The 20947-nt window shown below is 35.2% G+C and overlaps 1 protein-coding gene across 4 annotated transcripts in view; it reads left to right on the top strand.

The window, feature by feature from the left end:
• The first annotated feature begins 4307 nt into the window (after positions 1 to 4307).
• LOC136852338 (lysosome membrane protein 2-like) overlaps positions 4308 to 20947 on the top strand; it is a 121097-nt gene continuing 104457 nt past the window's right edge. Inside the window, exons 1-2 of one of the 4 annotated variants that reach the window (XM_067126900.1) lie at positions 4308 to 4499; positions 5464 to 5765. In XM_067126900.1, the coding sequence (XP_066983001.1) occupies positions 5652 to 5765 (114 nt within the window). In that variant the 5' untranslated portion in view covers positions 4308 to 4499; positions 5464 to 5651. The remainder of the gene's footprint in view (positions 4500 to 5463; positions 5766 to 20947) is intronic. The other 3 variants (XM_067126902.1, XM_067126899.1, XM_067126901.1) reach the window with 3 other exon arrangements.

Here is a 20947-nt window from a genome sequence, read left to right as displayed (position 1 = left end):
AGAAGTCCTGTTTTTGTAATTTGAAACTCCTTCACAATTTTCTGTACCTGAAAGAAATCCTTTAAAATCCTTCATCATATACTTGGAAAATTATATTGTAATTTTAAAAATCTAATAATACATATATATTTTTAAACCCTTCCACAATTTTTGTACCTGAAATTTTAATTTTTGAACACAGAACAACTCGAGAAATTATTGAAATGTTTTTGTAAGTTACGGAATTGTCAAAATCCTTTACCATGGTTACAGAAAATATATATATATATATATATATATATATATATATATATATATATATATATATATATATATATATATGTATCTTAAGAAATACTATTATATTTATTTGTAAACTCCATCAAATTTTTTGTACCTGAAATTCTAAAATACAGAATGAGTCGACAGAATATCGAGATTATTTTGTAACATACAGAAGTCTCGAAGCCTTCTGTAATCAGTGATAGCCAATGCGCAAGTCATCTCCTGAATTTTATGCAGATAAACAAAGATAAAAAGTAAATTGAAATCACGATTGAAATGGACATGATTATTGATTGATTGGGCGTTGTGCCGTCACTCTCTTCTTTGGCGTATGTCATTTGTTTTTCGCGAATGGAACTGCATTTTTATTCTGGGGTTTTGGGGGTGGGGTTAATTTTTCATTCCAACCGGAATTTGAAGTAAATATTGAAATCTTAGTGCTCAGGGTTAATTCTCTCTCTCTCTCTCTCTCTCTCTCTCTCTCTCTCTCTCTCTCTCTCTCTCTCTCTCTCTTCATAGGAAACTAGAAGACTAATTCTCTCTCTCTCTCTCTCTCTTTACAGGAAACTAGAAGACTAATTCTCTCTCTCTCTCTCTCTCTCTCTCTCTCTCTCTCTCTCTCTCTCTCTCTCTCTCTCTCTCTCTCTCTCTCTCTCTTCACAGGAAAATAGGGGAATAATTGTCTTTCTGTATGTCTATCTTTCTCTCCCGCTCTCTCTCTCTCTCTCTCTCTCTCTCTCTCTTCACAGGAAAATCGTGGAATAATTGTCTTTCTGTGTGTCTATCTTTCTCTCTCTCTCTCTCTCTCTCTCTCTCTCTCTCTCTCTCTCTCTTCACAGTAAAATAGAAGAATAATTTTCTCTCTCTTCACAGGTAACTAGAGAACTATCTCTCTCTCTCTCTCTCTCTCTCTCTCTCTCTTCACAGGAAAATAGAGGAATAATTCTCTCTCTCTCTCTCTCTCTCCACAGGAAAATAGAGGGATAATTGCCTTTCTGCATCTCTCTCTCTCTCTCTCTCTCTCTCTCTCTCTCTCTCTCTCTCTCTCTCTCTCTCTCTCCACAGGAAAATAGAGGGATAATTGCCTTTCTGCTCTCTCTCTCTCTCTCTCTCTCTCTCTCTCTCTCTCTCTCTCTCTCTCTCTCTCTCTCTCCACAGGAAAATAGAGGAATAACCGTCTTTCTGCATGTCAAGCTTTCTCTCCCCCCCCCGCGCTCTCTCTCTCTCCCCAAAGATAATCGCCCAGGTACTCTCAAGTCTCAATTGATCTCTGCTTATCTCGGAATCTTGCCAACCTCTCCAGTACGCACTAACCTTGAAAGCACAAACCTCTAAGATAACAACTAAATCAAAGTCAAAATAAACATTCTTATAAATAAACTTTTGAGATTTTCGTCATTTTTTATCAGGAAATCAAATTATCTGGTGATTAGCGAATGATTGGTTTGATTAACTGGCGTCGCTTCGGCGGCGACGCTCCAAGGACGCTGTAGTCCTATATCACAGGTACTCTCTCTCTCTCTCTCTCTCTCTCTCTCTCTCTCTCTCTCTCTCTTCACGGGAAACTGGAAGAATAATTGTCTCTCTCTCTCTCTTCACAGGGAAATAGAAGAATAATTCTCTCTCTCACTCTCTCTCTCCCTGTCTCTCTCTCTCTCTCTTCACAGGGTAATAGAAGAATAATTTTCTCTCTCTCTCTCTCTCTCTCTCTCTCTCTCTCTCTCTCTCTCTCTCTCTCTCTCTCTTCACAGGGAAATAGAAGAATAATTCTCTCTCTCTCTCTCTCTCTTAACTTCGACTAAGAATTATACAGTCTCAAATAAATTCTGAAACGTAAAAGTGAAAACATATAAATTTTCACTCCCCTTTCACTCGGCTTTCCATCTTGCCAGCTTTCACCCGGAATGGTCAAACTCTGCCCGTACCCCAGAGTGAAAAGAGTGAATTAAAAGAACGTATTTTTGACCTTTCTGACCCTTTTTGACCTGAGGGTCATTTTGTCGTGCGCTAGACTAAGCATTTACAAGGAACACTTGAGTCTAAATCTCTAAGTTTAGATACAAGAGCAAATCACATTAAATATAATTTATATAATCATTTGATTAGATATAATTAAAATAACTGTAATAATTTTTTTCCAGAGTGATAATAAAGAAGAATAACGATGCAGAATTTAAAACACAGGACTAATGACTGAAATGGCACAGATCTGTGGTAGACCTATGTGTCAAATAACGCTTAAAAGAGAGAGAGAGAGAGAGAGAGAGAGAGAGAGAGAGAGAGAGAGAGAGAGAGAGAGAGCCTGGCGGTTTTTGCAACAATGAACAAAATTAAGGTAAATATTCTACGCATCATATTTGATATATATAGGCCTACATGTATGCATGTATATGTATGTATACACACACACAGACACACACATATATATATACTGTATATATATAAACACTAAAGAATTGTCTGAATTTAAGCTAGCAACCATCATTTAAAAAAAATTCTCGTCACATAATGTGTAACGATTTTTTTTAATATTATTCCTCCGGCATAACTGCTTGTCACGGAATCTTAGTACTATTTGAAATGTAAAGTCTTCCAGTAAGCGAGACTTCCATTCATTATTCATTACAGTGCCATAATGAGTAAACGGCGAAAAACGATGAATGGAATTATAACTAAAGAATAAATTAGAAAAGAAACTGAAGCATAACTGAGCAATCGTGAGCAAGATCTGTGTAAGTCTAGAGTCTATAAATAAACTCCCGCTGCAGCAGTAACATTTCCCAAGCACATAACTCATGTTTCCTCATTAGCATGCACTAAATGAATTCGGAGAGGGTTAAATATATCGCCTGGTAATTAAAATTCTAACTGGCATACCGCAGGAACGTAAAATTAACACGTCAGTTACTCACTTTGGTCTAAATGACATAGTACCGAGTGCACGATCTACTCTCTCTTTCTCGCTCTGTCGAAGAGTTACGAAGCATTTTGGCTTAAGTAATATAACCAGATATACCTACTGTAATTTTTTCATTGCTCCTGAAACTCTGGCGGAGGAACGCGACCATTAATTAAAATGAATATATTAGTCTATGCATTTTGGTCTAAATGACGTAGCACTACGAGGTCACTCTTTCTCCCTCTCCCTCTCTCTCTCTCTCTCTCTCTCTCTCTCTCTCTCTCTCTCTCTCTGTCAAAGAGTCCAGAGCATTTTGGGGGAGTAATAACCAGAGCGGAGTCTGTTGTCATTTTTTATTGCTCTACAACCTCTGGCGGTGCAACACGATCAATAAAATTAATATACATTAGGCTATACTTTTTCGGTGTAAATGACATGGTACTTAGTGCCCTTCCCCAGCTCTCTCTCTCTCGCTCGACGAGTTCAGAGCATTTTGGCGACGTAATATAACCAGAGCAGAGTCTATTATACTTTTTTTGTATTGTCTTGTGACTCTGGAGTAGAAACGCGATCAAAATCGGGGGGAAGTTTTGTGCTTCTAACGGTAAATGAAGCGTTTTGCTGGTCGGCTCTCTTAGACCTAGACCGAAGAAGGAGCAACGTACAGCCATTCGTGAAAGGAAAAGTGTCTTTCTTCGCCTTCCTTTTTTCCACTAAATCAATACGAGCGAAGGAATGGGATGGTGATGCGACACAGCGCCATGGTGTTTTCGTAGTAGTCTTTCGTTGCGTAACTCCGCGAAAATGATTCATTGTGACGTTGACCTTCGGGTTTGGTCTGTCATGACCATGGCAATGACAGCGCAGAGCTGAGCAGGTGGATATGAAAAAAAAGGAGTCTCTGGCAACCGCAAGCTTCATGCAACGGTCTCAAATCGCATTGCATTTACAATTTCCGCTTGGAATCCTGCGGATAAATGTAATTTGATGAAATTGTGTAGTTTTTTGAGTTAGAATCGACACATTCGTGGCTTTTTAGAGGCAAACAGAGCGGAAACGTAGGTATTTTAAAATAGAGTAACCGACAACTCACCAGACGTTTGAGCAGGTAGTGTGGTCGCCGCTGGATCCGACGTCATGTGGCAGAACGTTGCCAACGGCCGTCGGGTGAAGGTGTGTGTGATATCTAGTGCCTCCGTCGCCGTCGGTATTTAAATTGTGACGTATTTCGTTCGCCCAAATTGCCCGAGAACCTAAACACCATTAGATAACGCGAGAACAAACTATTTGAATAAATTCTAATATATTTTAATTTATCTGTCCGTCAGAACTTCAGGTAAATATGTGTTGGGGCAAATATACCGTTCACTGAACTCTTATATATCACGGAGGTTGACGTACTGAACCGGCATTTTATTAACTTTCATCATAATTGTATTTTCGTCGTTCGAATCAGCTGTTTCCACGTTTCGTTGTGTTTTTTATTTGAAAAGAGACGTTTGTTTTACTATCGAGTCGAGAAGTGCTCTTGTTTGTTTTGTTTTTATTGTTACCTTAATGTTAATTTGTGTGTCTATGAAAACTCGTGTTGTGTCGATTTGAAGAAATGCGTTTGTGATTCATAATTTATATTTGTTTTCGCTTTGTTTTTGTGCTTTGCAAACAAGCGAGGAGACACAATGGAGAGACTGTTTTTGTCGTTTGTTTGTCGCAGTGATTAGTCACTTTCCCGTTTTTGTTTTGACCTGAAAAATACACGTATAAAAAAAAATTGAACGGATCATGCATTGTTTATTATCGTATTTGTTTTAACTTTATTTGTTTGTGCTTTGCAAAAAAAAAAAAAGACACGTGACGTCATTGAAGAAACTGTTTTTGTCTTATATTTGTTGGAGTGATTCGTCATTTCCCCGTCTTTGTTGTGACTTGGAAAATACACTTGGCAGAGTGAAACGTTTAAGCGTATTTGTTTTTAACGTTGTTTGTGCTTTGCGAAACAAACAAGGAGACACGTGACGTCAAAGAAAAATTTATTTATTTATTTATCTGTTGAAGTGATTCGTCAACGTCCTGTTTTGTTACGACTTGAAAAACGAATGTCAGAAAAAACTTTGAACTTTTTTTTAACTTATAGGTATAACTAGACAGAGACTGAAACGTTTCAGCGTAATTGTTTTCACCTTAATTGTTTTCGTGCTCTGCAACAAACAGAGACACGTGACGTCAACGAAAAGTCTGTTTTTTGTCGTATAATTGTCAAAGTTACGATTTGAAAAATATACGTATACGTCAATTTATAGGTCTAACTCGGGAGAGTGAAACGTTGAAGCCTGTTCCACTGCTGTGTTCCGGTGCTGCGCCACAGCGGAAGTCCGTACGGATACAAGGAATAGAGACACAGAGAGACAAAGAGAGAGAGAGGAGAGAGAGAGAGAGAGAGAGAGAGAGAGACATTTGCAGAAACAAAGAAATCACCATAGCCGCCAAGATGCTGCCTATGAAACAAGTTACGATCATGACCGTTATCGGTTCCATACTGGTTCTACTATGTAGTATCTTCCTGGGCGTTTTTCCGTCCATATTTAATTCTATAGTGAATAAGGTAAGTGAAGAGGTTTTTTTTATTGTTTTTTTTTTAAGTTTTCGTTGTAGTTTTTTCTTAATTGTACGGAGAAATGTGTAATTTAAGAAAGGGAATTTTTTCCTATATAGCCTATAGGCCTAGTTGAGTGCCTCGCTTTTTCTTGGCAGTTTCAAATGTGTATATATATATATTATATATATATACTGTAGTTATATATATATATATATATATATATATATATATATATATACGTTTATTAGCACTTTTTATAATTAAACAAAGATTATATATATATTATACGTGTAATATATATTGTTGGAACGTAAAAATGGTTTTTAAAAAGGGGAACTTTTTCTATGTAGTCCAGGCAATAGGCCTAGAAGGGTACACGCTTTTGCTAAGGTAAATTTCAGATATATGTTTGATAGCCACTTTTTTTATATAATTGATTAAAGATTGTATATAAACTGTATATATAATATATATAATTGGGAAGTAGAAATGTTGAATTGATCAAAGGGAACTCATCTGACGTAATTTTAAAGGATTTTTTATAGTATTTTGCTGTACCAGATTTTGCTGTACCAGATGTGTATATTTGTTAGTTAATATATATATATATATATATATATATATATATATATATATATATATATATATGTATATATATATAAAGCTGACAAATGTTTAGTTCAGAAAAGGTGACTTTATATATAACCTTTACGCCTCGTAGAGTACACGCTTTTGATCATGACCGCTTTAGATAGGCCAATATTTATATCTTTGCTAGCACTTTTTCTTTAAGTAACTGTTCATTGTTCTGCAATTTATATAGTGTATATATATATATATATATATATATATATATATATATATATATATATATGTATATATACACAAATAGCCTAAAAGAGTTTGCGGTCGTCTGACACCGTTTTCTAACTAGACCATGCGGTGGCGGTCACGGGTTCGTGGCGTCATGACCGGTGTATAATAATAAATTACCAGTCAACGTTAGAAGGTTAATATTAGGATCTTACGCCTCACAAAGCGGAGTCCGTATAGACTTGAAGCGAAGGGTCGATGACTTGGAGCGAATATATAGGGAGTTTTACGTAACGTACGGTTTAAGTAAGGTATTTTATTATGTCTAGTTGATGTACAGTACTGTACGTTTTATAAGCCTAGTTTATTTACGCTGAAAATGCGGATATTCCAAGTTTTTCTCGTAAATCCTAACAAACTTTTTATTTTTATTATAAAATAGAATGTTGTGCGTTACATTACTGATATATATAAGTATGGATACGAATTTTGTAAGTAAGTCTGTTTGTGACGAAGGATGTTTATTGGGTGATTAGGCCTATGTGGGTAACATAGCTTTATTGACGTACTAAAAAAAAGTGTTATTTTTCATATTTTCATTTGTGAATGACAGTTGAAACCATTTTGCTTACTGACAAAAATTTACCAAGCAAAATTATTATTATTATTATTATTATTATTATTATTATTATTATTATTATTATTATTATTATTATTATTATCATCTACACTCAGCCTAGCTCCTGAAACGTATCAGTTCTCCTCCAACGCAAAACTTTTCCTAGTAACGTATTTCTGGAGGTGACGGTTTCAAGCAACGGTCTAGGCTACTTGGTCACAGGTAACATATATTTTCCACAAGTAGCACTTGTTCGTAAGTGGCAGCTTTATATATATATATATTTATATTTTAAGTTGCTGTTAAGTCACGTGATCTAGAAATCAGTTAAAAAATTTTTTTGCTTAAAAGCGTGGAACATTTTAACCAGTGATCAGTGATGTTTAAAGTTTTTTATATATATATATATATATATATATATATATATATATATATATATATTGTGGTCCTTACCAAGTATGACTGACTGTCAGTCAAACCAGTTAACTGTATGATTCAACAGTTAATTGTATGATGACTGGGCAAAAATAACTGGTTTATTTCAAACCAGTCACTTTCGTCAGAAGTAGGCGTTGATTGCCACAGCAAGTAGGTCTACCCCCATTTTTTTTTCTGACTGACATTCTAGGGAATAGACCCCCTCCATCGGGGTGTGTTCCGACTGGTTTTAAGCTATCCCATTTTGAGCGAAGCTGGTGGACTTTTATTTAAACTGGTTGGGCATCAGAATACGTCGTTTGAGTGCCTGGCAGTGACTCTCTCTCTCTCTCTCTCTCTCTCTCTCTCTCTCTCTCTCTCTCTCTCTCTCTCTCTCTCTCTCTCTCACGTCAGTCATGTAATACCTGGCAGTGACTCTCTCTCTCTCTCTCTCTCTCTCTCTCTCTCTCTCTCTCATCTCTTATATTCGCTTTGAAAACATCGCCAAAAGCCAGCGTACGCTTTTGATAGTTGAAAACACAAACGAATGCCATTCATTGTCTCACGAACGGTTGCTAAGTAAATCAAACTCTCTCTCTCTCTCTCTCTCTCTCTCTCTCTCTCTCTCTCTCTCTCTCTCTCTCTCTCTCTCTCTCTGATGATGTTAAAGATGAGTGTGGTAAATTTATTCCAAGCGTCGTGCTTAATTCCTCTATGATTAGAGTTAGGCATGGATTAAAAGTACCATTTTATATATGTACGGTATGTATATGTATACATATATTTATATATATAAATATACTGTATATATATACATATATATATATATATATATAAATAAATATATATTTATAGATATACATACACATAATATTTATATATATATGCATATATATATATATATATATATATATGCATATACATATATATATATATATATATATATATATACATATATATATATATATATATGCATATACATATATATAATATAGATTTAGCTTCAAGATGCCATATTTTAATGTCTGGTACTTGTCCATAACCAGAGCAAGATTCGTACCCAGAGATTCTGTGTCTCTCTGTCTGTCTCTGTCTGTCAGGGCTCCAAATTGTCTGTGCAGTGATCTCGGACGTCAGTTGGTAGAGAGAGTTTTCTGGCGTTGCGCCAAATCGGGTCGCTGGCGTCGTCGCCATAGGATGCGACAATGGGTCCAGGATTTATGTCGTATTTCTGTAGTAATATCTTTTAGGTTTGAATTTTGTTGGAAAATGAGTCATGATCTTTTACAGTTTGGGAAATGAGTCGTTATCTTTTACAATTTGGAAGATGAGTCATAATCTTTTACAGTTTGGGAAATGAGTCGTTATCTTTTACAATTAGGGAAATGAGTCATTATCTTTTACAATTTGGGAAATGAGTCATAATCTTTCACAATTTGGGAAATGAGTCGTTATCTTTTACACTTTGGAAAATGAGTCATTCTCTTTTACAATTTAGAAAATGAGTCGTTATCTTTTACAATTTGGAAAATGAATCATTATCTTTTACAATTTAGGAAGTGAGCCATTATCTTTTACAATTTGGGAAATGAGCCATTATCTTTTACAATTTGGGAAATGAATCGTTATCTTTTACAATTTGGGAAATGAGTCACAGTCTTTTACAGATTGGAAAATGGGTCACAATCTTTTACAATTTGGGAAATGAGTCATAATCTTTTACAATTTGGGAAATGAGTCGTTATCTTTTACAATTTGGGAAATGAGTCGTTATCTTGTACAATTTAGGAAATAAGTCACAATCTTTTACAGATTGGAAAATGGGTCACAATCTTTTACAATTTGGGAAATGAGTCATAATCTTTTACAATTTGGGAAATGAGTCCTAATCTTTTACAATTTCCGGTTTAACTGACTCATGGATATACACGAATACACAGGTATACAGGTGTATGTATACATGTATAGTATATAGTATATATGTAGTAGATAGTATATAGGATATAGTCTACACACACATCAAAATCAAGCCTGATATTTCTCTATAGTCCAGACTGACAGTCAAGGGAAATCAGTCTTGCAGTCTAACGAAACTGTGTGAAAATTATAGAACCTCACATCTCGGTGAACATTCTTGAACCAATTAGGGCTGTTAGTGCCGTCAGTGCACCTTGTACGATATACTGTAGGCATTACTGAAGGTTCTTTGCGGCGGGCGGCGTCCCTTAAGGCCGCTAGCTGCAACCCCTTCCATTTCTCCTCCATCTCACGTTCCTCAATCCTCTCTTATCAATTGTTGTCCCAGCGCTTGGTCTTTGGCCTAAATTTTATATTCTGTTTGAACATCCTTAAATAATGCATCCTATTTTTAAATATTATTTATCAACAATCTTGCTATAGAAGGTACTGGCGTTAATATTCATTAGTTTAATGGACGCCAACTGAATATCTGAGTTTGGAACTAGCTTCTAGAGCTTAGATTATTATTAGTCATCCACTGTGGTGTCCCAGTATATATATATATATGTATATATATATATATATATATATATATATATATATATATATATATATATATATATATATATATATATATATATATATATATATATATATATATATATATAGCCTATATGTTATTATTATTATTATTATTATTATTATTATTATTATTATTATTATTATTATTATTATTATTATTATTATTATTCAGAAGCGAACCATATTCATATGGAACAAGCCCACCACAGGGGCCACTTGAAATTCAAGCTTCCAAAGAATATTGTTATGTTCATTAGAAATAAGTAACAGAAGGTAATGGGAAATACGGAAAGGTATATATATATATATATATATATATATATATATATATATATATATATATATATATATATATATATATATATCATATTGTGACACTGCCATCACTGTGAATCTCCTCGCCATTATAGTGACTCATGTGATCATGAGATTGTTTTTAAACAAAATCTTTCCTATTTTGTGTGCGAGACGCTGAGAGATTACACTTACCACTCGGCCCCTGGGTGATAATTTGTTGTCGTACTGGTTGAGCAGTTCATGAGGAAATTGTCAGGAAAAATTATAGCTTTAGAAAGGCAAAGTTTTAAGCAGTTTTTGAAAGGAGGCGATGAAATAAGGATTTATTTATTTACTTTTTCTGTTAGTGACACTGAATCCTATCAAGTACGTCGTGAAATTTTTAAAAAATCTTAATTAAAATCTCGTGAAGGATCTACAGCCTGATTGAGAAATGGATTTTGGGAATGGCTAGAAAAATTAGTTGTTTAAAAAAATTGTTGTTCATTTATCAATATATAATTCGATTTATTGCCAACTCTTTGGTCTGTATTGAAAATCTGTTTTGATAGTTTCATCTTGGGAATGTTAGGTAATGTTAATCGTTGGATATATTTATATATCATATATAGCTATATATATGTATTTTATGTATATAGGCTATATACAGATCTCTCTCTCTCTCTTTCTCTGTCTCTCTCTCATATAAATAAATAAATATATATATATATATATATATATATATATATATATATATATATATATATATATATATATATATATATATATATATATATATATTTATATTCATATATTTGTATTATATTTATTTTGTATATACATACATACATACATGCATACATACAGAGAGAGAGGGAGAGAGAGACACATACACAAATAAACAAACAAACAAAAAACAAACAACGGGTTGTATAACTTCCTTGTACCCCAGTTTCCTCTCTGCGAGATCCACGAAGAAGTAAAGGCGACTGCTGTATTTTGTGGTTTACAGTCGAAGGAGGCCTCTGCAAGCACCCTCCTCCTCCTCCTCCTCCTCCTCCTCCTCCTCCTCCTCCTCCTCCTCCTCCTCCTCCTCCTCCTCCTCCTCCTCCTCCTCCTCCTCCTCCTCCTCCAATTCACCTGTTCGTCCTCAGCAGGTAATTGGCAGGTCTCTTACCTGCGGTTCCTGAGGAACGTGGAAATTTCATTTGCAGGCACAAACGCACATACACTTACATGCGCACATACACGCACACATACACAAAGGAATAAGCGTGCGTGTTGATGTTTTCCAGGGCTGTTTGTGGTTGCAGGTTACGGGTTTGTCGTTTGTGTGTGTTTGTGAGTGGTGGGGGTGGGGGAGACGCGTTTGTGTGTTGGATCATATAAGATAAGAGTTTTTTTATGGGGAGTTTGAGTGGTTGCTGGCGTACAGCGGTAGTTTTAATAAGGTATATGTATATATATACATTTATGTATATATACGGTACATATACTATGTATATATATAAATACAGATAAATATGTATATAGATATAATATAATGTATATACATACACATTCATATATATGTATATATATTATATATATGTAAATATATACGTATATACATACATTCATACATATTCACATACAGACCAATCTAAAACCGAATAAATTCCTTATATATACGTTCTATATACACTTTGGCGAAAACATCAACCATATATCGAATACCAGACACGACTTTAAAATAAAAAAAAAAAAATTACTTCGTGACTCATAACTTTATACATAAAAAACACTCACGTCTTTGTTACGTATGTTACTAAGGCGTTGCGCGTTACGCAACTGTTCCGTGCGTTCCTTTACGAATGCACGAACGGGGAATGCTATAGAACGCAAGGACGACATAGAAGATGGAATTATTTTATATACATTGCTGGAGAACAGGCAGGAAGTCCGCTACGCCGACCGTAATAGGCGAATGTTATGACATGCATGAACGTCAGCAGGTATTTGTGTGTGTGTGTGTGTGTGTGTTTGTGCGTGTTTTGAGCGCTTGCTTGTTTGTGTCTGTACGTGTGTGAGTGACTGAGTGTGCGTGTTTGTTTCATCTTTTGTTTGTGAGTGTGTGTGTGTGTTTTTGTTTCCGTGTTTTGTGCATGTTTGTGCGTGTGAGATTGTGTTTGTTTGTGTGTTTGTGCTGTGCGTGTTTGTGTGAATGTATGTGTATGTGTTAGTTTCTGTGTATGTTTGTGTGTGTTAGATTGTGTTTATTTGTGTTTGTGTCGTGCGTGTTTGTGTGTGTACGTGTGTTTGCGTGTGTTTGTTTCATTGTTTGTGAATTTGTGTATGCGTTTGTTTCTGTGTTGGTTCTGTGTATGTTTGTGTGTGTGTGAGATTGTTTTTATAAGTGTGTTTTTGTGTATATTTGTGTATGTGCGTGTGTGTTTGCCTTTGTGCATGTTTTATTATTATTATCATTATTATTATTATTATTATCATCATCATCATTATTATTATTATTATTATTATTATTATTATTATTATTATTATTATTATTATTATTATTAAACCAAACACGAATAAAAAATGTTGAGTGTATTTTAATTATCAATGCATTTTCTCCTTCCCGTCGAGAAATGGCAAACAGCCAGCGTGGTAATGAGTCACACGAAGGCGTGCAATCGTTTCCTCGGAACCGTTCTGAACGGGAATGAGCCCGTTCTCTTATGGACCGTTTGTTGTAAATTTATTTAAGAACAGAAGCCACTTGTGTTAGACAGCTGACCAATTCCTGACCAGTCGTCCATCAGTTAGAGAGAGAGAGAGAGAGAGAGAGAGAGAGAGAGAGAGAGAGAGAGAGAGATTCCGCGTGACTGAATGCAAATCATAACGTTTATCTAGTCACCGAACCTCGCGTTTATTTACCGGATGTTCGAGTTGGCGCCACAGGAAGAGGGAGAGGAATATTTTTATTGCACTTCAGTGGAGGTTAGGATAGGTAAGTTTGAGGCAAACTGTAGGCAGTTAGAAAACTATTGAGATGGCTTTGTCTGTCCGTCCGCACTTTTCCTGTCCGCCCTCAGATCTTAAAAACTACTGAGGCTGGAGGGCTGCAAATTGGTATGTTGATCATCCACCCTCCAATCATCAGACCTACCAAATTGCAGCCCTCTAGCCTCAGCAGTTTTTATTTGATTTAGGGTTAAAGTTAGCCTTGGTCGTGCGTCTGGCGCCGCTATAGGTGCCAACAACACAGGCCACCACCGGGTTGTGGCTGAAAGTTTCATGGGCCGCGGCTGAGACTTTCATGGGCCGTGGCTGAGAGTTTCATTCAGCATTATACGCTGTACAGAAAACTCGACTGCGCCAAAGTTAATTTTTTCCTTGTTTAATTTTCTTTTTTTTTACTTTACCTCCGTACCCCTTTTCTTTCTTCTGTAGCTGTCCAGCCTCTCTAACCACTATTTCTTAGTGCAAGTGTGAGGTTTTCTCACAGTTCCACCCTGAGACCCTTGCACATGTATTTTCAGGAGCTGTTTACTTTGCTGTCCAGCCCCTCCAACTCATGATTCATAATTCATTCATTCTTCTGAAACCTGTTTTGCAATCCTTGGAAAGATATGAAGATTTGGAGTTGTATAAATAAAAAAAAACTTTTCCTGCAAATTTTATTTACAATTTACGATTGATAAACGAAACAGGAACACACTTTGAGAATTGAGATTCACAACACAGCCTGTTTATTAATTAGTGAAGTCAAGCAGAATCATTAAAGTGTCAAAAATTGTGAGTGAACACACCTGGCGTCGATTTAATGTCTGTTCATTAAAGGCTTTCCGTGCCACCTGCCTTTGGGGGATGGGGAATTCGGTGCCTGATACGAACCAGAATGCAAGCGATGGCACTCTCTCTCTCTCTCTCTCTCTCTCTCTCTCTCTCTCTCTCTCTCTCTCTCTCTCTACATACGCAGGTACAGACTTACATATATATATATATATATATATATATATATATATATATATATATATATATATATATATGTATATATACATATAGAAATAATCAACACACAATCACGTGTGGAACAGAAATAAATTTCTGACTCACATCAGGATCGAACCCAGGTCTTTTAGACTTGTGTGGCCTAGTGGGCAGCGCCCTTGCCTTTCAATTGAAAGACCTGGGTTCGATCCTGATGTGGGTCAGAAATTTATTTATATATATATGTGTGTGTGTGTGTATGTATGTACGTATGCATGCATATATTTATATACATACATACATATATATATATATATATATATATATATATATATATATATATATATATATATACAGAGAGAGAGAGAGAGAGAGAGAGAGAGAGAGAGAGAGAGAGAGAGAGAGAGAGAGAGAGATGCATGCGTATGATTGCTTTGAATTGCCAATGGCTTCGCAGAGTACACAAACCTCATTGCACGCAAAGCATTGCTTTTGTCAAGATGTAATTCTGTCATTGTTTTAATACCCTTTAGCCTATTCCTCTGTTAGTGAAATGGAATTTAGGCCAAAGGTCAAGCGCAGGGACCTATGAGGTCATTCAGCGCTGAAAGAGAAATTGACAGTAAGAAGGTTTGAAAGGTGTAACGGGATGAAAACCTCAAGGCAAGTGCACTATGAAAAAATTGCTTGAGAGGGTGGGAAATCAGATGGAAGAAAGAAAATATGAACGGAGGTACAGTAAAAGGAACGAAAGAGGTAGCATCAAGATACAGGTCATTGTTGAAGCTTTGTAATTGTTTTGAATTGTTCACGTAGTGCGAATTTGAATTCATGTGTTTAGCTGCACAAAACACTGATTTATACCCAGTTTGGTGTAATAGTTCATTTGGAATTCTTCATATTTTGTAAAGATTTTTTGTATTTTTTTTGTATTTTTCAAAAATGCTGCCTTACATTCCGATAGAATATTTTTTTCTTATTTTTTTTGTATTTTTCAAAAACGCTGCCTTACACTTTAAGAAAATATATTTTGTATTTTTTTGTAATTTTTAAAAATGATGCCTTGCATTAATTTTTTTTTGTATTTTTTGTATTTTCAAAAATGCTCCCTCACATTTGTAAAAATGATTTTTTTTGTATTAAATTATTTTTTTTGTATTTTTCTGCATTTTTAAAAAATGCTGCCTTACATTATTTAAAATCTTTTTTGTATTTTTTTGTATTTTTCAAAGATGCTGCTTTACATTTTTGAAAAAACTTTTTTGTATTTTTCTGTATTTTTAAAAAATGCTGTCCTGCATTTTATGAAATAATTTTTTCGTATTTTTTTAATTTTTTGTATTTTTAAAAAAATGCTGCCTTATTTTTTTAGATATATTTTGTTGTATTTTTTTATAATTTTAAAAAATGCTGACAAATAAGGCCTGTGACTACATTCTACGCAGACTGTGATGACCTTAACGGTTGCTCCGCCAGTTTTGTGCAAGAAATCAATCAATCATTCACTCTGGCAAGGCTAAGAATGCTATGACGTGACTTTGTCGCATTAATAACCTTGATGACCTTAGCGTTTGCAACGCCAGTTTAGTGTGCGATCGATCATTCGTGTTTATGTAGTATCGTGACGCTTGATTCCATGTCACGGCAAATAAATCTCAGAGAGAGAGAGAGAGAGAGAGAGAGAGAGAGAGAAAGTATCGGGTGTGTGTAATCGATTTGAAGAGAGAGAGAGAGAGAGAGAGAGAGAGAGAGAGAGAGAGAGAGAGAGTATCGGGTGTGTGTAATCGATTTGAAGAGAGAGAGAGAGAGAGAGAGAGAGAGAGAGAGAGCGCAATCCGATAATGATGATGGAACGTATACGAATCGATCAGTGCTCCTTTGACAGAAGGTTTCGCCTCGAGAGAGAGAGAGAGAGAGAGAGAGAGAGAGAGAGAGAGAGAGAGAGAGAGAGAGAGAGAGAGAGAGAGAATGTGTATCAGACAATGACAGTATACCATATTTAAACTCTTTTTCATTTTTATAGTCACATTTTTAGCAAAATCTTTCCATCCATATTTTTTGTATTTAATAAGGACAAACCATTCCTAAGATAAACAACCCATAAGGAGATATTATTCATCGGATAATTTGCATAAAAACAAATCATTCTTTTATAAAGATATTCCCATCATTTATTTTAGTTTACGAAGAAAAAGATTTAAAATCATATCCGTCATATTTCCAGAATACCTGGAATCAGGGAAAGGGTATCCCAGGTATGCGCAGATGAGATCATATTCCCCCTTTCGCGAACTTTCAATTCGTTTCATTCGTCTCTTGCGCAATTTGCGAAAGCTTCCGGTGTGCAATTGCTTGAATTTAAATGAAGTGGAATTTATTTATAGATGACTATCATCAGGCGTTGGGCGATGACGTCATCTAAGTGTATGTAAGTATATAAGTGGGGGAGTTTTAGGGGCGCCGAAGATCAGAACGGAAGAATCGTTTTGTTTAATGGACGATTTATTATATATATATATATATATATATATATATATATATATATATATATATATATAATATGTATATATATACATATATATGTATATGTATATTTCTCTCTCTCTCTCTCTCCCTCTCCTTACAAAGCCTCAGGAATGATACTTTTGTATTTTTGTTTGACATAGTGTCTTCAAGTTTTAAAGAATCCTCTCTCTCTCTCTCTCTCTCTCTCTCTCTCTCTCTCTCTCTCTCTCTCTCTCTCTCTTTCCTTGTAAAGCCTCAGAAATTATAATTTTGCATTTTTGCGTGACATTGTGTCTTCACATTTTCATCCGAATTCTCTCTCTCTCTCTCTCTCTCTCTCTCTCTCTCTCTCTCTCTCTCTCTCTCTCTCTCTCTGTGTGTGTGTGAAGGAGATTTTCTGGTGTTTAGTGTGCAATTCTTCTTTATTTTTTTCCTGTGATGTATTGTAATGTTCACAGTTCCTGCCAACGATTTCCTGAGTCATTCCAAGCTCCATCAATCATATCTCACTGTTGGTAGCCTTTGGATCATAACAATAAATTTTTTTCAAGATGCTTATTCTGGATCCTCGCTTATCTGCGCTACTTGGTTCAGTCTTCATTACCCTCTACCAATATTCTGCAATTTGTCTGTAATTCGTTATTATATGGAAAGATAGAATTTGTTTTTTAGGTAAATCATTTTTGATTTTTGGACTAAATTTACCCACTATCAGTGCCAATGAGGCTATAAAAGTTAAAAAAATGGCATAAATTTACCTGTTATTAGTGCCCTTAAAATGATATTATGATCCTTTAAAAATAAAAAAGGCTAAATTTATCCACTATCAGTGCCCATAAAATAACATAAGACTATATAAATAAAAAAAAAAATATATATATATAGCTTGATTTTTTTACCCTAAATTCACCCACTATCAGTGCCCTTAAAATGGTATAAGACTCTATCAAGTACAAAAAAATAAAACATTTTTGATTTTCGCCCTAAAATGATATTACAAGACCATATAAAGTTCAAAAAGTGAAACATGTTTGATTTTTGGCCTAAATTCACCCACCATCAATCCCCATAGAATGATGAACACTAAAATGTAAAATGAATATATGCTTGACTTTTGCCCTAAATTCAGCAACCATCAGGCCCCATAGAACGATATTACAATCCTGCAAAACGTGAGATAAAATAAAAGGCATTCGTTATGCAAACTTCCCAACCTGGCCTTGATTGATATGCATGGATTATGTGCCATCCTGTGATTTCACACTCAGTCGCGTCTGACTGACTTGTGACTGTGTCACTGTAGATTGCTTTCGTGGAAGGGAACTGCGTTCGCAAGATGATGAATCATGATTGCATAACTGGATACCTAATAAAATAGATTCTCTGATAGTTGGATAGATATGAGAGAAATAGTTAAACTTATTTTCTTGTCAGAGAGTTTTGTTTCACTTAGAAAAATAAAATTGATGTATACAAGTGTTAAAGGCACTTTCTAAAAGTATTTATTTATTTTCACATAGAAAACCAATGTTACGAAAAATGTAGATAGATTCTCTGATAGATTGATAGAAAGATAGAGAAATAGATAGGCTTGTTTCTCTATAAGGGAGTTTAGTTTCACTTTGAAAATGAAAAGTAATTTGTACACGTAGAAAAGTCACTTTTTAAAAGTATCTATTTTTTCGTATAGAAAACAAATGTTACAAAAATGTAGATAGATAGATAGATAGATAGATAGATAGATAGATAGATAGATAGATAGATAGATAGAGAAATAGATAGGCTTGTTCCTCTGTAAGGGAGTTTAGTATCACTTAGGAAATGAAAATTAGAACAATGTATACGATTGGAAAAGTCACTGTTGAAAATATTGTTTTTCACCTAGAAAACAAATGTCAGAAAAAAAAATGTTCGCAACTGGAAAAGGCCGTTTCTTTAAGTTTGCAATAAATAATATTTTTGTAATATTTTAAATATTATAAGAAAGCATATGTAATGAGTATTTACTTCTATCTAGGGATGTATATGGCTATAGGAATAGAGGGTAGTATGTACTGAGCAGTAAATACGAAAATTCAAATGATTTTGTAAAGTAATAATTAATTTTGAAGTTTGGTATTCTGTCACCTACTTACAGCTTAGTAAGTGAATCACCTCATGCGGCGCACTGTAGGCACTACCTAAGGTTCTTAGCTGCAACCCCTTTCATTCCTTTTACTGTCCCTCCATTCATATTCTCTTCCATCCTACTTTCCTCAACCGTCTCCTAATTATTATCATTGTGCAACTGTGAGGTTTTACTCCTTTGGCCTGAATTTTATATTCCAATTCCAATTCCAATTCCTAGGACTCAGTTTAATGTTAATATCAGGAATTGAATTGAATTCTATAGAATTTAGGCCAAAGGCCAAGCACCGGAACCCATGAGGTCATTCAAAGCTGAAACGGAAACTGACAGTAAAAGGTTTGAAAGGTGTAACAGGAGTAAAACCTCAAAGCACTTGCACTATGAATCAATTGTTAAGAGAGGGTTGAGAGTAAGTAAGATGGAAGAAAGAGAATATGAAAGGAGGCATAGTAAAGAGGAACGAAAGGGGTTGCAGCTAGGGCCGAAAAAGAGAAAATGGCGTATTTCCAGCAAACGAAACAAACGTACAGACAGGTCCTTTAGGCTTGTCAGAATGCGTTGGGGTAGGCCTCCGAGATATTGATCGCCTGGGAGTCCCAGAAGAAAATCTAGACAGAAAATGGTCTTCCTTGCCTTCGGGTTGTCAAGGGTATAGTCTTCATATTGTTGATAGAATGATAAAAATGACATTTTCAGTTTTCTGTGGAAGAAAACTATTGTGCCGGCTTTGTCTGTCCGTCCTCACTTTATTCTGTCCGCCCTCAGATCTTAAACACTACCGAGGCTAGAGGGCGGCAAATCGGTATGTTGATCATTCACCCTCCAATCATCAAACATACCAAATTGTAGCCCTCTAGCCTCAGTAGATTTGATTTTATTTAAGGTTAAAGTTGCCCATAATCGTGCTTCTGGCAACGATATAGGATAGGCCACCACCTGGCCGTAGTTTAGGATTCATGGGCAGCGGCTCATACAGCATTATGCCGAGACCACCGAAAGATAGGTGTATTTTCGGTGGCATTGATTATACGCTGTACAGGAAACTTTCTTCGGCGCATTTTTTACTTGTTTCGAGATATATGTCATCCTATATTCGTCCAGTTTTGATTCACATCGGAAGGTAGTCTGAATATCTTAGATAAATGGATAAGATTAAATTATTTTGTGACATATTATTCTATACTTGTCCAGTGTTGCTCAAATTCAGTAATTTTCTATATTGTCTATATTAGGGCACTGTATAGCTCTTGTATCTCGTATGAGTATTTTTCTTCAGTGTATGTATTTATTTATTTATTTGTTTTCTTTAATCATGTCTCATTTCATCATCTGATCGTTTATTTAATAACGTTAAATGACATCAATTATGTATGTGTGTGTATATATATATATATATATATATATATATATATATATATATATATTATATATATATAATATACATATACATATAATGTATATATGTATGTATATATAGATATATGCATATATTTATATGTATATAAAGAGAGAGAGAGAGAGAGAGAGAGAGAGAGAGAGAGAGAGAGAGCTTAAAGAATCCTTCTTCCCTGTTTGTTCAAGCGTTTTTGCCAAGTTTTAAGATGGCGCCTCGAGTAGGGAAGTAGTCTCAATCACTCTGGCAAATGAGAATTTTTTAGTGTTCTTCTTCTTCTTCTTCTTCTTCTTCTTCTTCTTCTTCTTCTTCCTGAAAGCGTACTTCAGACACATGGACCATTGACAACCCTTTTTTTTTTTTTCCACGAATCTTTGCTGTAGAGATTTTGCAAGTAGGAAGTGAGTCTCAGTTTAAAGACGGTGAACTCGAAGGCTTCTGAAAAGAGAGAGAGAGAGAGAGAGAGAGAGAGAGAGAGAGAGAGAGAGAGAGAGAGAGAGAGAGAGAGAGAGAGAGAGAGAAGAGAG

Source organism: Macrobrachium rosenbergii, chromosome 25, assembly GCF_040412425.1.
Source record: "Macrobrachium rosenbergii isolate ZJJX-2024 chromosome 25, ASM4041242v1, whole genome shotgun sequence".
NCBI classification, from domain to species: domain Eukaryota; kingdom Metazoa; phylum Arthropoda; class Malacostraca; order Decapoda; family Palaemonidae; genus Macrobrachium; species Macrobrachium rosenbergii.
Note: the sequence above shows the minus strand (reverse complement) of the source record. Positions and strands in the feature narration are given on the sequence as shown.